The sequence below is a fragment of the Dicentrarchus labrax genome, unplaced genomic scaffold (assembly GCF_905237075.1).
Source record: "Dicentrarchus labrax unplaced genomic scaffold, dlabrax2021, whole genome shotgun sequence".
Lineage (NCBI taxonomy): Eukaryota > Metazoa > Chordata > Actinopteri > Moronidae > Dicentrarchus > Dicentrarchus labrax.
Genome location: NW_026136704.1, coordinates 8,974,936 through 8,988,327, shown reverse-complemented (window position 1 = coordinate 8,988,327; position 13,392 = coordinate 8,974,936). Strand labels below are relative to the sequence as shown.

General features: G+C 39.4%; 1 protein-coding gene across 1 annotated transcript in view; it reads left to right on the top strand.

The window, feature by feature from the left end:
* Positions 1-9,179, top strand: part of LOC127362019 (calsyntenin-2-like) — a 241,269-nt gene extending 232,090 nt beyond the window's left edge. Inside the window, exons 15-17 of the mRNA XM_051397268.1 lie at positions 111-234; positions 5,306-5,490; positions 5,701-9,179. Coding sequence (XP_051253228.1) covers positions 111-234; positions 5,306-5,490; positions 5,701-5,919 — 528 coding nt within the window. The 3' untranslated portion in view covers positions 5,920-9,179. The remainder of the gene's footprint in view (positions 1-110; positions 235-5,305; positions 5,491-5,700) is intronic.
* Positions 9,180-13,392: the final 4,213 nt, after the last annotated feature.

Sequence of the window (13,392 nt, the reverse complement as noted above, 5' to 3'; positions counted from 1 at the left end):
TCCTGGACTCACTCTAAAATCTTTACTTTATACCTGTCTGGAATATATAATCTGTATGAGACTGAATGGATTCCAAAATCATCACTTCTCCTCCATCTGTTCCCAAACAGGTGAGCGTGCTGCACAGTTCAGAATCCGGGGAACATGTCAATCACATGGTAGCGCCACCTCAGTACATGCAGGTGGTCCATCATCCGTCCATGATACATGACCTGTACCCCAACCACAGCTCAGGTAAGAAAACACATACTAATTTAGAGTCTCTAAGTCCTCCATAAACTAATTGTCTGGTTTATTATTTAATGTGTTCTATTCTCAACCTGGTATATTAAAGGTTTAAAAGTCCTCACTTATTTGAACAGAGTGAATATTTCTCACAATAATATTCAAAGTATTTTATCACAGAGCTATGCCCAAATAATAATTTGAACAGGAAAAAAAGGTTCAATGTGAAACTAATCATAGGAGAGGAGGGATTGCTGTATTGGAGTACAGTGTGACTTTTCATAGGTGGAAACTGCTCAAATTGTACAAAAAGTAGCCCTGATTTTCACAACCTGTCCAAAACAAATTTTAACTGCACACTAAAATGAAAAAGTTGCTCAAATGGGCCACCTAATCTAATGCTCTGGGGTAGAATGAATACGTTTTTCTCCGTCCAACCTCAATCACAAGCTTTTCACCACCAACCTGCCTTTTCTTTGCACCAAATATTTTTAAAGGTGCCATTTCACATTCAGGCAACAAAGTTGCTAACTTCAGCTAGTGGGTAAAAGATGACAGGTAATGTTATGTGAGAGCAATGTGTGACTTTCAAGCAAAATTCTGTTCTGGGTCCAGATTAAATAGTATTGCCTTTGAATATGTGGGATTTAAAACACTGGTATAAAAGGCAGGTTTTGGTGTTTGCTGCTTTTTCTGCCAAAAGTTTTTTTCCCCCTTTTTTTCAACTTGAAACTTGTGTTCCGAGTAAGACCCATGACTCATGCTTTTTCTTGATGCCTACTGTCACTACAGCTGAGTTTATGCCAATGCTTTAGAGGTTGTCAAGCAGCATTCTGGGAAATGTAGTAAATGTCCAACCAAAGTAAAAGCATCTGTAGACAACTTGAGCTGGGAGAAAGCAAGTACAAACAAAAAGTGTATTACAGTACATAATTATGCAATTTGTAAAGCATTAACAATGTTTATTGGCAGTGCCTCCAGGATTTCGTGGGTTTTTTGGGGGATTATTGTGACTTAAGATGCCTGACTTATTGACAGCTTTTTAAAACTTGCGATGCATGATGTGATGTTTTGGGAGATCTTTTTGCAATGAAATCATAGGAGAAAGTAAATATGTCATAAATAGTTGACAGTTTGATGGTCAGACTGTTTGGACAGGAATGTGAGATGTTAGCCTTCCTGTCTGCATGGTCTGCATCTTCACAACTAGAAACAGAGTGAGTCTGTACAGGAAGCTACACTGATTAGTCAAATCTGTGTGAAACATTGCGCACTCACTGGGATTGGTTGAATTTAATTGTTGTGATCGCAACAACTTATTACTTGAGATTCAACAACCGTTTTCTGATATTACGCCACAGTGGTTACGGGTTGGTTAGGTTTAGGCACAAAAAGCATCTTGGTGTTGGGTATGTTAATGTGTGAATTGTCACATATACTAATAGATAATCTGTTAAACAACTACAGACAAAGCGAAACAGTTGAAATATTACAAATACTCTACAAACTATCTCTGGGTGGAGTATCCAAATAAAGGGTTACCACGATGTAAAATAAGATTATCTGAAGGTGGAAAGGGTTGCTTTTAAAGACAACATGAGTAGATATGACTCTTCTGGCACACTATAAAATATATGTATATATATATATAAATATCTAAACATACATTTTGAAAAATGCAAATGATGACTTGACAAAACAGTGATTGGCACTTGGAAACGCTCACAGATGAAGGGAGAACTGCTGGGAATCAGGCCCAGTTGTATAAAAAAAAGAAGAGAGGCTGTGAAGAGTTTTTATGTCAGCTATCCATCCTGGGGTGAACATGGCTGGATCCAAGGGAACGCTCTGGTTTTGCTTTCTAGTTTGTTTATCGTTCCGTTCATCAGACTGCTGTTCTCGCACAGAGGTCCTCAGTGAAAGAGAGCAGTGTAAACTCCCTCTCAAATGATGCAGCAGGCTTATTATTCCCCCCCCCTTGGTGAATACCAGTCATCTGAAGTAAAGAGAACATGTTGAGGAGAGAGACATTGGTCTTAATCTACCACACCATATTTAATTATTCATCAGACTCAACAAAACTAATGGATTCTACTTAGAGTCCTGGAGAGTTCAGTGGCCAATGCTGTTAACAGCCCAGAGAGTTGGGAGGGGTGTGTGTGTGTGTGTGTGAGTTTGAAAAGGAGGTCAGATGAGCAGAGAGGGTGGTGGGTGGTTTCAAATAAGGAATAAATGTATGGCAAAAAATTTATTTAAAAAAAAAAGATCTTCAGTCGCACTTTCTGCCATGATGTGTTTTTAGCAAATGTGAGTGTGTGTTTTAGATGATATCATGCTGTATGTGGCTTACAAAGTAGAAGGGAAATGTCAGTGTGTGTGTGTGTGTGTGTGTGTGTGTGTGTGTGTGTGTGTGTGTGTGTGTGTGTGGTGCACGCATGAAACCAAGTTACTCTGAGGGGCTGCACAAAGCAGCACTGCGAGGAAGATCAAAGGCCGTGGATTTAGTGTGAAAATCTAGGGAACTAGACTGAATCAAATGATCATCTGAAGAGTCCTCTGTGAGTCTCACTCTCGTTAAACACACACACACACTCACTCACACACCAACAGGGACTAGTGGAGAGAGGGCAGGCACAGAGAAGTTGTGTTATCTCAGTAGGCTGGAGATCAGAGCAGAAGAAATAAACATTTTAGATCAAGAGAAATCCCTCAACGTGTGTTGTGGTTATGCTCCTAAATAGGGCTTATGATACATCTTTGCAGGCGTGTACTGCTCTGAGACCTAAATTAAATGTGTTTAAGTTTTTTTATATATATATATATTTGAAACAATCTGTAGTTTACACACGGCTCAGTTATATCCCTCCTGCTTTTTTTTTTTTAGCTCATATTTGTCTGAATGCAATCGAGTAGGCCTTGGACCCAGATTCAACTAAAAGTTTAAACATGAGGCAAGTTATTGTGCTTTCTTCTGTACACCGGCAGCCATGAGAGTTACACTGAGCCAAGTTTAAAAATCGCACATGTTGAAATACAGAGCAAGTATCGGGGGCAATCTACCACGTTTTTTTCTTGCACATTTCTTTCACTGATGACAGAATAGGTGAAAACCTCTGGTAGGATTAATGTAGTCAAACATCATATTTGGATTCATATGTTACAAACATTTAAAGGTACAGTATGTAACATTTAGGAGGATCTATTGACAGAAATTTAATATAATATTCATAGGTATGTTTTTATTACTGTATAATCACCTGAAAAAAAGAATCATTGTGTTTTCTTTACTTTAGAATGAGCCATTTTTATCTATATAATGGAGATAGAGAAGAGGCATGTCCTCTTCTACCGAGTCTGCCATGCTGAACCGCTCACAAGAATGGCACAAAATAATTAAATGATATAGATCTTTTAAAATCTTAAACTTTTCCAAATTTTACTGGACTGAATTGATCCGATTTGGATCATACAAAGAGCCATTTCAGGGTATTTGTGACCAGGCACATCGCTACACAATGGTGCTATAGCAACGTCACAGTCAAGCATTTTCGTATTGTTAAATAAAGAAATATGTAAAAGCTAATAACCAGCAATCATGTTCCCAATCCCATCCGATAAATGTACCTCATGCTGTTGTCGCATTTTGGACGTATTGTGTTGTTATTAATTGTGTCTGTACTTGTCACTTATACTAGTCACTTGTTTTAGACTTATAGCTGTCTTGTTGAATATTCTTGTCATGAAAATTTACTATTTTCTCAGCACCCCACGTATTGGTCAAGCTCTGCCTTAGCAGTGGGAGAGATAAAATCCTGGTGCCTTCCATGTTTGTGACACTCGAACCCATGCATGGATTTACAGCCACTCCTTTTGTAATGACATGGAGAAAAGTCTTTTGGGCTAGTGATGAGTCACATGATCCTGTTATACCAACTGTAGCCACTACACCAAAATCGCCTCACAGCCCAAAGATGTTACTCAAGGCTTGGCTCACCATGACAATGCTAAGATGCTGGTGTTACGCAGGTATAATGTTTACCATGTTCACCATTTTAGTTTTGTGAGTTAGCATGCTAGCTTTTGTTAATTAGCGCTAAACACAAAGTACAGTTGAGGCTGATAGGAATATCATCCAACCAGAGTATTGGTCGAACTGAAATTTTAAATGCAAGGTGCTGGCTTGAGCACCGGGAGCAGTTTGGTGTTCAGTATCTTGCCCAAGGACACATCGACAAGTGGACAGGAGGAGCTGCAGATGGAACCACCAACCGTGAGATCAGCGAATGACCCGCTCTACCTCTTGTGCCACAGCTGCCACAACTCAAAGTTTTTACCTGACAATGGCACTCATTGGAGAGTCAGGGGATCAACAAAGTTATTACAATTCATCCTGAGGGGGACATGAATGTCTGAACAAAATCTCATGGCAATCCATCAACAGCTGTTCAGATATTTCAGTCTGGCCCACAGTGATGGACAGACTTACACACTGACAGACTGATGTGTCCACCCCTAGAGTCATGCTGCTGGCACGGCTAGAAAAAAAGGTATTGATCAGTGTTGTCACAAAAATTCAGTGAAAGCAGGCCAGTATTGCCAAAAAATGACATTATACAAAAATCAATAGGCTGTCACAGTAATTAAAGATCACAATCATCAACATAGTGCCCATCGTACTTAAAGGTTATAAAGGCCTCTCGCACAATAACATAAGAAAGAAAATAAAAAAATCAATATGCCATCACAAAAGGCATTCAATACCCAAGGGACCAGATAACCATAAAAACAGTTAAAAAAAAAAAAGGCCTTAACTACAACAACACGAGAAAAACAATACATTCATCTACAGCCTGACTGAAAACAGCCAGCATTACTTGGGCTTGGAAAGGCTGTGTGAAAGACGTAGGCAGGGATGGTCTATATATATACATATATATATATATGTATATATATATGAATTTTAGCATAGTAACTTATTGAGGCAACTTTGGGATGATTGCTATGCTTTTTCCTGCTCCTTTTTCCAAAGATCAGCCCGAATTCCATTTCGCTCACCTCTCACTCTCCTCTCTCGTCTCAGGCGTGCCGAGTGCTGCCACCGTGGTAATTGTGATGTGTATCGCTGCTCTGGTGGTGGTTGTGGTGCTGGGCATCTACCGCATCCACCTGACCCACCAGCAGGAGGTCAAGCTAGCAGAGACAGCTAAAGAGGCGGACGTGACCTGGGACGACTCTGCTCTGACAATCACAGTCAACCCGATGGAGGTAGGAGGGCGGGGGATTGGAGGAGTGTGGGAGGATGCTGTCAGGGAGGGGAAAAGGGGGATAAATGAAATGGACTTGGTGTTAGTGACTGGAATCTCCATTCTCTGCTTTCACATTAGGAATTAAATGAGAATTACTTTGATTTCTTGCTTTCAAAACTCATTTCTGATCATTTGGTTTCTGGAACTCTTTGAATATTTGTCACCACAGAACCTGGAGGAGCCCCAGGCTGCAGAGGAGGAGGCCAGCGAGGAAGAGGAGGAAGAAGAGGAGGAGGAGGACGACGACGACGACGAAGAAGAGGAGGAGGATGACATCACCAGCGCTGAGTCAGACGACAGCGAGGAGGACGTGGACGTCCAGCTACCCAGGATGCAGCGCCAGAGCAAGAAGGGCCAAAACTGGGACAAAACAACAATATCTTATTGAAACACACATATTCACAGTCACTCACACACACACACACACACACACACACACACACACACACGCACACACACGCACACACACGCACACACACGCACACACACGTCCATACTGAAACCTCAAATCAGTTGGTTGAAACAAAAAGACTTTATGTGATGTTGATGCTCTAAAAATGAGGTCATATCTCCCCCTACTGGAAGAACACACACACACACACACACACATAAACAAACACACAGAGCAATGATTTAACTTTAGCCTTGTCAGAAAACCTGTTTTATACAGCTGATAAAAAAATAATCACACTAAAACTGCTCGTCAATCAAATGGCTATCATCCTTCTTAAAGGGACAGCTTGCAAAATTTAGGTCATCCCTGAAAGCTGTTTTTTCCTCCAGTGATCTCTCTCCCATTCCAGTCTAAACCACAGCTACGATCTGTAGTGAAATAACGTTGTTTGAATCCCATTTTTGCGACTACACTCTGCAACCCACATTCAGTTTGATGTCTCAAATTCCACAGTGAGAATTTTGAAGTTCCATGAAAATGCAAAACAGTCTTTATTTAAGAAAACTGAGTTGCAAACGACTATTTTTGGTTTGTATACTTCATGTTGTTTATCAGTCTTTATTCTAGCCTATGTGGCAAAGCCAGGTGATTTTACAGAAATAGCATATTTTCAATGGTACTCAAAAAGAAACAAAAAAAAAAAGATCTGTGTGTAGTCATGCTGAACTAGCCAGGGGGTTCTGAGTTCTGGGTTTTCGGGAAAGACAGAGGAGTCTCCTTGTAAATTTTTATACACTCCTTTCTTGTAAATAGTGAGTATAGTAGGTGACCCACCCCACCCCTTAACACCACTTCCTCCACCCAGAATCCCCCTCCTCTCCACCTGTACACAACAAACATGCCACCTCCTCATATGTATGTATGTACCCTGAACCCTTAGCCTGCAGGAGTCTTTACTGAACTGACCCCTCAGTCCTCTGTGTGTGTTTCTAGCTCAGTGTTCATATCATTCCAGCTGACTGCGAGTTGGGTTTGTTAGGATGGATGTGCCACTGCCTTCATAGTGACTGGGTCAGTTAAAGCTGCACTAGGCAAGATGTTTGTGTAAAGAGGCACCGGTCTTACACATCATACAGGAGGGATGCAACAGAGAAAATATTCCCCTCACTCTTCATATAAAGCCTGCAAGACTTGCCCAAATTAGATTTTAGTCTCAGGTGTGGTCACGGCAGCTAGGCCCTGAACAGGAAGCACTCATTGAAAATAAGCGTCACTATTAATTCCAATCCTACTAGTCATTCATACTGCATTGCAGAGAGGTGAAAAATTCACATTTCTATGTAGGGATGTGCAATGGGACTGGCTCTTTATGTTGGAATTTGAAGTAGCAAAGTCAGTAGATGCACGTGACCAATACTGGATTTTGGATGTCCAATACCAGTATCAATATTTTAATTTTAAAAATGGGATCATTATTATACTTTTATTACAGTGAGAGAATATTAGAGTGGAACATTTTAGAGTAGAAAAATAAACATCTCAAAATATAACACTACACACAAATCAACAGAACATTTAAAAAAAAACATCACTGGAATAATTATTATAAACAAATTCAACAAAAAAGAAAGGCTCAAATATGTAAGAATGCACCCTATTTTTTAATACTAAACTATAACTATAATAAATTATATATAAATATAATAAAATAAAAATTAACTAAAATAATTATGTGTTGTGTTGGCAAGCCTGTATGATGAACATTAAAGCTGCACTAATCAATATTTTTATATTCACAATGGCTCAAATCACTACATGTAAAATGAGAGGTAGTAACGAACCCAGAGAGTTTTCAGCCAACTCTGAAGTTCCTCTCAACTCTGCAGAGAGTTTTAATGTCTTTTAGGTCATTGTTTTGGTTTTACAACTAGCAGCTTTATTGTTTTAGTTCAGTCTCATCGTTTAACTTAATGTCTAGTAGCAACAGCCGCTGTTTACAGTGAGAAAGCTCTGATAAAACCACTGTACAGCAGACCCACAAAGTTAGCAACTAGCTGGTGAATATAGTGGAGCATTTCACTTAGCACTTAGCTAAAGAGCTGAAAGCAAAGTGAATATTGGATTTTGGACGTTTGCCAGATTGGCTGGTGATGTCAGTGTTGTTTTCATATGGTTAGGCTGCTCTCAAGTGGAAAAAAATATTGGGCGCCCCAGCCAAAGTACAAGTCATTTTCAGATCATCATCAGCACCACATTGTGCCACTCAGCATTCCTTTTATATCCATAATCTCCTAAAGTACCTTTATTTGATCAATTTCATTCCAAAAGTAGCTAGCTAATCGTGCCAGACATCACTGACACCGCTGTTCCATGTGTAGGCAAGGAAAACTTACTTTTCCTGTTTGTTTTCTTGGATTAGAAGAATGCACAGACACTGCAGTTACACTTTCAAAACTTCTACTTTTGGATGAAATGCAGCATTAATGAAAGCCATTTAGTTCTAGGGCTGATGTCACATTACATAAATCCCACTTCATTAGCAGCACCGGGGGCCACCGAATTGTGAAGCTGCCTGGTGCAACTTTAAGATAAAAGGACCGAGAAGTGAAATACATTTGGCAGTGTCACATTTGACGTAATCAGATAACCCAGTCGAAGGTTTCTTCACCTTGAAGTGAAAGGGCATTAATCTCTGTGGCCATCCCGAATCCAGTCTGCCTGTAACGTTCGATAGCAAACAATCCACAAACAACAGAAAGTCTTGTTACGTGTGGCTGATAGTAACAGTTGGCCGCCGATGAATCAAAGTTTGGTTAAAGTCACAAACACTGGAACGTTTCCTCCTCTAACCTAGTGAGCCTTTGACAGCTGTCCTGTGGGTGTAGCTGTGGGAGAACCTACTGTATGTGTATACTGTAGCTCTATGTTCATGTAAAGATCTCATATGTTGTTTAAGAGTTTCCTCATCTACTGTGACACCTAGTCTTGTGACGTCACCTCCCTCCTTGCACCCCCCCCTTTTCCCACTGGAACCCTTGTTGGATTTTGCATCAGCCCGAGCCCTAATGTTGTCCTGACGTTTGTTTTAGAAGAGGAGGACGGTGAAATTAACATGGAAACCTTGTATAATGTGTAAAAGTTTTTTGTTTTTTTAGTTTTCTTTTTATTTCTGGACTCTTTGGTCTGTTTTCCTTTGGAATGGTCACTACAGCACTTTCTGTAAATTGGCCAATAAAAACTTGTTTTGGAATCTAGCTGTGGGTCTCGTATTTATGCGACAGTGGGTGGTTGTGTTTGTGTGCGTGTGTGTGCGTGTGTGTGTGTGTGTGTGTGTGGTGTTGCTGAGATTTCCCTCCAGTATTGCATTATACATGTAACTACATTTGAATTTTTAGTCTATTATCTGATTGTGAAAGTTTAGAATCTTGTTATAAAAGTGGAAAAACTGCAATTAGTGTGGAGAAATGTGTTCCAATTATTAATGCAGAATGCAGTTATGTTTTGTACATTTCTGAAGTTAAAGATCCCGTTAGTGATAATATTATGTAGAAAATATTGTCTTTAAAACCTTGTTTTAGAGTCATATGGGGGGGGGACTTGAAAATGTTTATACTAATGTTCTGTTTTTACAGAGTCTATTTGCAACAGGATTTGTTCTAACTGAGTGCCGCAAGCAATTTTTGAAAATTTCTCTAAAGACATTAATTGAATTCAATCATCCATCCACTCTCTAAACTACTTATCCCCTCCAGGGAAGGTGCGGCACTGATCCCCACTGGATTACTTTTTATTCCTTCATAAAAGACTCGGTAGCGTTTCAAAATGGCCATACAAGCATGATAAAGCCAGCAAACATGAGGAAGTTGTACAAAATGTCATTAACAGTGTGTTTTTTTCCCTCTGCCCTGTTATACCAAGAGCCTACTGTGTTGGGTTTTTTATGTTGTTATTTTTTGCACACACACAGTCAGGCTGGCAGTGGTTATTGTTAGTTTTACTGTTATAACTTATAAGGTAAATCCATGGAGCCACAGCAGGGGGGCTCCCACAGGAGAAATAGGCTCAGTGGAAGTGCTTGCCAGACACAAATATGGATATTTCACTAGAAATCAAGGATAGCAGCTAGCCAGCTTTGTTGAGTCAGTCACAGTCACAGTCTTCCAAATATTTTAGAATACAATAAGGCCAACGTATATAGAAACACATTATTGGACATGTTTCGTCTTTTTAAGAAGAAAAAGTTTGGTTTCTGTGCTGCCTTTTTGTGGCTGCTCTGTCTAATCTTAGCATAAAGACCAATGCTGCACTATTACATCACATAGAACCTACTGTGTGCATGCTGTGTTGGGATTGTGGTCTTTTTAACTGTTCCTAATGAGCAGTTTGGAAACATGAACAGATCTATAGGGCTGTGTGCTCTCCATGGTCCTGAAGTGCTGTTCAGCACCACAGACAGCGACACTCTGTACCATTGTAATTGTTTGGGTGGTATTGTTCTTCATTTGCTGCGTCGCTGCAGAGATGGTACTGGTCCATCTGGGCTATGGTGCCTATTCTAAATTTGAGGGATTACAACTCCAGGAGGCTTTCTTGTATAAACTTTATGTTCAAAACAGTAACGTTTTTATGGCATGACAGACGGGGAAGGATATTTGCAGAACAGTGTGTGTGTGTGTGTGTGTGTGTGTGTGTGTGTGTGTGTTTGTAGGTCTATTAATGTGAGGACCAATTTGCATCTTAGACCTTGGAGCAAAGGATATTTTTGGCTCCAAAAAAATCTAACTGTTGTTTGTTTCTGTGGTGATTCACCAGCATCCACAATTAGTTTTATTTTTCCCACTTTGAGCAGCTCTTTTACTTCCTTTGTTCCACAGTACAATGCACAAAGCACATCAACAGCACAGTCTTAAATCAAAGTTGTTGTTTTTTATGCCTTCTGACTATAAAACAATCTGCTTAGAATGAATAAGAAGAACTGAGAAGAAAGTGAAGATAGCTGTAGTGCAGGCCTGGTGTGTTTGTCTGCCAGTGCTGATAGATATTATTGGGAAATGCAGTTTTTAAGTATTAAGTTTGTTGATTGTGTTTTGTTTAGTTTTTCATTGAAAGTAATCAATATTGTGGTTCCTTTGAAGCATCTTTAGTTTCTAAATAGGTTTCTGTGTGTGTTCTGCCATGTGTTAGCAAGACGGGAGTTAGAGTAATTAAAGATAAATTATGTTTCTATGTTAGCTTTTCAAACTTACTGGTACTACAGCTATATTCTTTAATTTGACAGATTTTTTACATTCACTTTTCATAGAAATATCTTCACATATAATTTTAAATAAAATTAATATTAATGTTTACGTATTTTGTAGTTTACAAACACCAGCAGTCATTTCATTTTCAGTCAAATACACCACTAAAAGTGTCTTTACTGGAGCCTCATACTGTGTTAAAGACTGCTGGGACTTTGAGTCTGTGATCAATAGAATGTCTCTATCTAGTGGATATTCACTGTACTGCACAACCACACACCATCATTTCAAAGTCAGTGTTGAATTCTGTTAATGTTTTACAGTCACACCTCAGCTCTCCGAGTCCTGCACTATTGTTTTCACACTCTTTGTCACAACATGCAGAGGTGTTATTGATCTAGTTTATGTTTTCAGCCATGAGCATATTAGGGATTTGCATGTTTTTTGAGAACCTCGCATTACTAAAACCCCAGTAGCTGTTCTAAAATCAGTGTAAATGATGGCCCGAGAGGCTTACTGCTTGCATAAACTGGCGGCAACACACCAACTCAATGTAAAAGAATTTAAATATTCATAAAACTTTTTATTTTCCAGGGTAGAGGAGTAGAGCAGGGGGAGCCCCAGGCACTGTCACCTTCACTCGCAACCCACAAACAAAAAATAGATTCTGCATAAAAATCCTTCACTCCGTCAAACTACTCCAGTGTAAATATCTGTAATCATACTCATTTAATTATCATTTTCTTTCTTATTCGTCCCAGTTGTAAAGACACCAAGCCAGAAGAAGATGGACATATTGTATGATGCCTCCTTCTTGTCATTGTCACTTGAATGATGGCAGTCAGTCCCGTCAATCACAGCTGTATCCTGCAAGTGGAAGTTGAGGCAGCAGTATATAAATAATGAAGTCCAACTTGCCTCAAACAGAAAGAAGAGTACATTTATTCCCATATACATTATTTATCATGTTTCTTTTCACTCCAAGGCAATTGGGCTGATGCTAAAGCCTTAATTGTAACCTTGAAAAATAAAAGCAGCAGTGATGGAAGAGCAACAAATGCAACTGAGGGAATGTGAGGATTTAGACACTGATTGATTTGCATAAACACAGGGCAGATCCACTCGCTGAGAAATCCAAACCTTGTGGTAGTTTATTTGGATGAAGATGAAGCTGAGATGTGAGCATGGAAGTAAAAACAAAAGCCATAGATGGAAGCAGAGCTGCTTTCCCTCAACAAAACACAGCCAGTTGTGTGATATGTATGTAAGTAAAAGCAGATGTTGACACAGTGGTGGCTGGTGTGCAAAGGATTTTAAAGGCTCAAACCAGTGAGCCTGTGCACACTGGAGTCCAAAGCCAATGCAGCAATCCATGGCCTTTAAAGCCTGCCAGTGTCCTAGAGCATGATACCAATGCTCAGCAGAGACTGTTTTATGCAATAGGTTTAGAACTGGTGATAATTAACATTCAAACAGATAAAATAAAGAAATGTGTTCCAGTAAAAAAAAGAGTTTGAAGCATTTGAAGCAGAATTATGAATGTGTTTTTAGATTCCACACAAAACAGGGGAAGAGACAGATTGCAAGTACATACAGTATATTTGCAAAGAAAACATTATCATGCGAACAATGATAGAACTTCAGCCAACAAAAACCCAATAGGCGCACAATAATATCCTCTCTCACTCCGTTTTACTCTGCCTTCTCTCTATATTCCTGCATGCTCGCTCAAGCTTACATTGTGTCCATACTTTACCAAATGCAAACCTTTTATGCCTTCACTCAATTACAAAATGTTTGGTTATAAGAGTAGGGACGTATAGGGAGGCAGTGGGAGAGTGGTAATCATAATAGAGTTAGGATGTGGGTGGAGCTGCTGTTCCTGTAAATGTTTCCCCATTCTGTATTACCGTTTCAGATTTTTCTTTAAACGAACTCATGGAAACACAGGACTCTCCCTGATAATGTAACAAACTAAATACTCTAAATACTATCAACCATCAGCTGCTCTGTACAAGAAGCCAGTCAGAGGAACAAATGAGAGCGGTAGTGAATTCAAAACGCCTTGTAGTTGCAGTTGTGAACAAAATCAGATGGCATACTGTAGTTGCTGAATTCCTTGATTGTATTTTGTCATTTTTAGCTTTTTAGCTTTAGTTTCAAGCACACCTTAGTAATCTTAGTTAACTAACTTGTTGCTTTCCAGGGAATTTAAAAGTAAAAATGA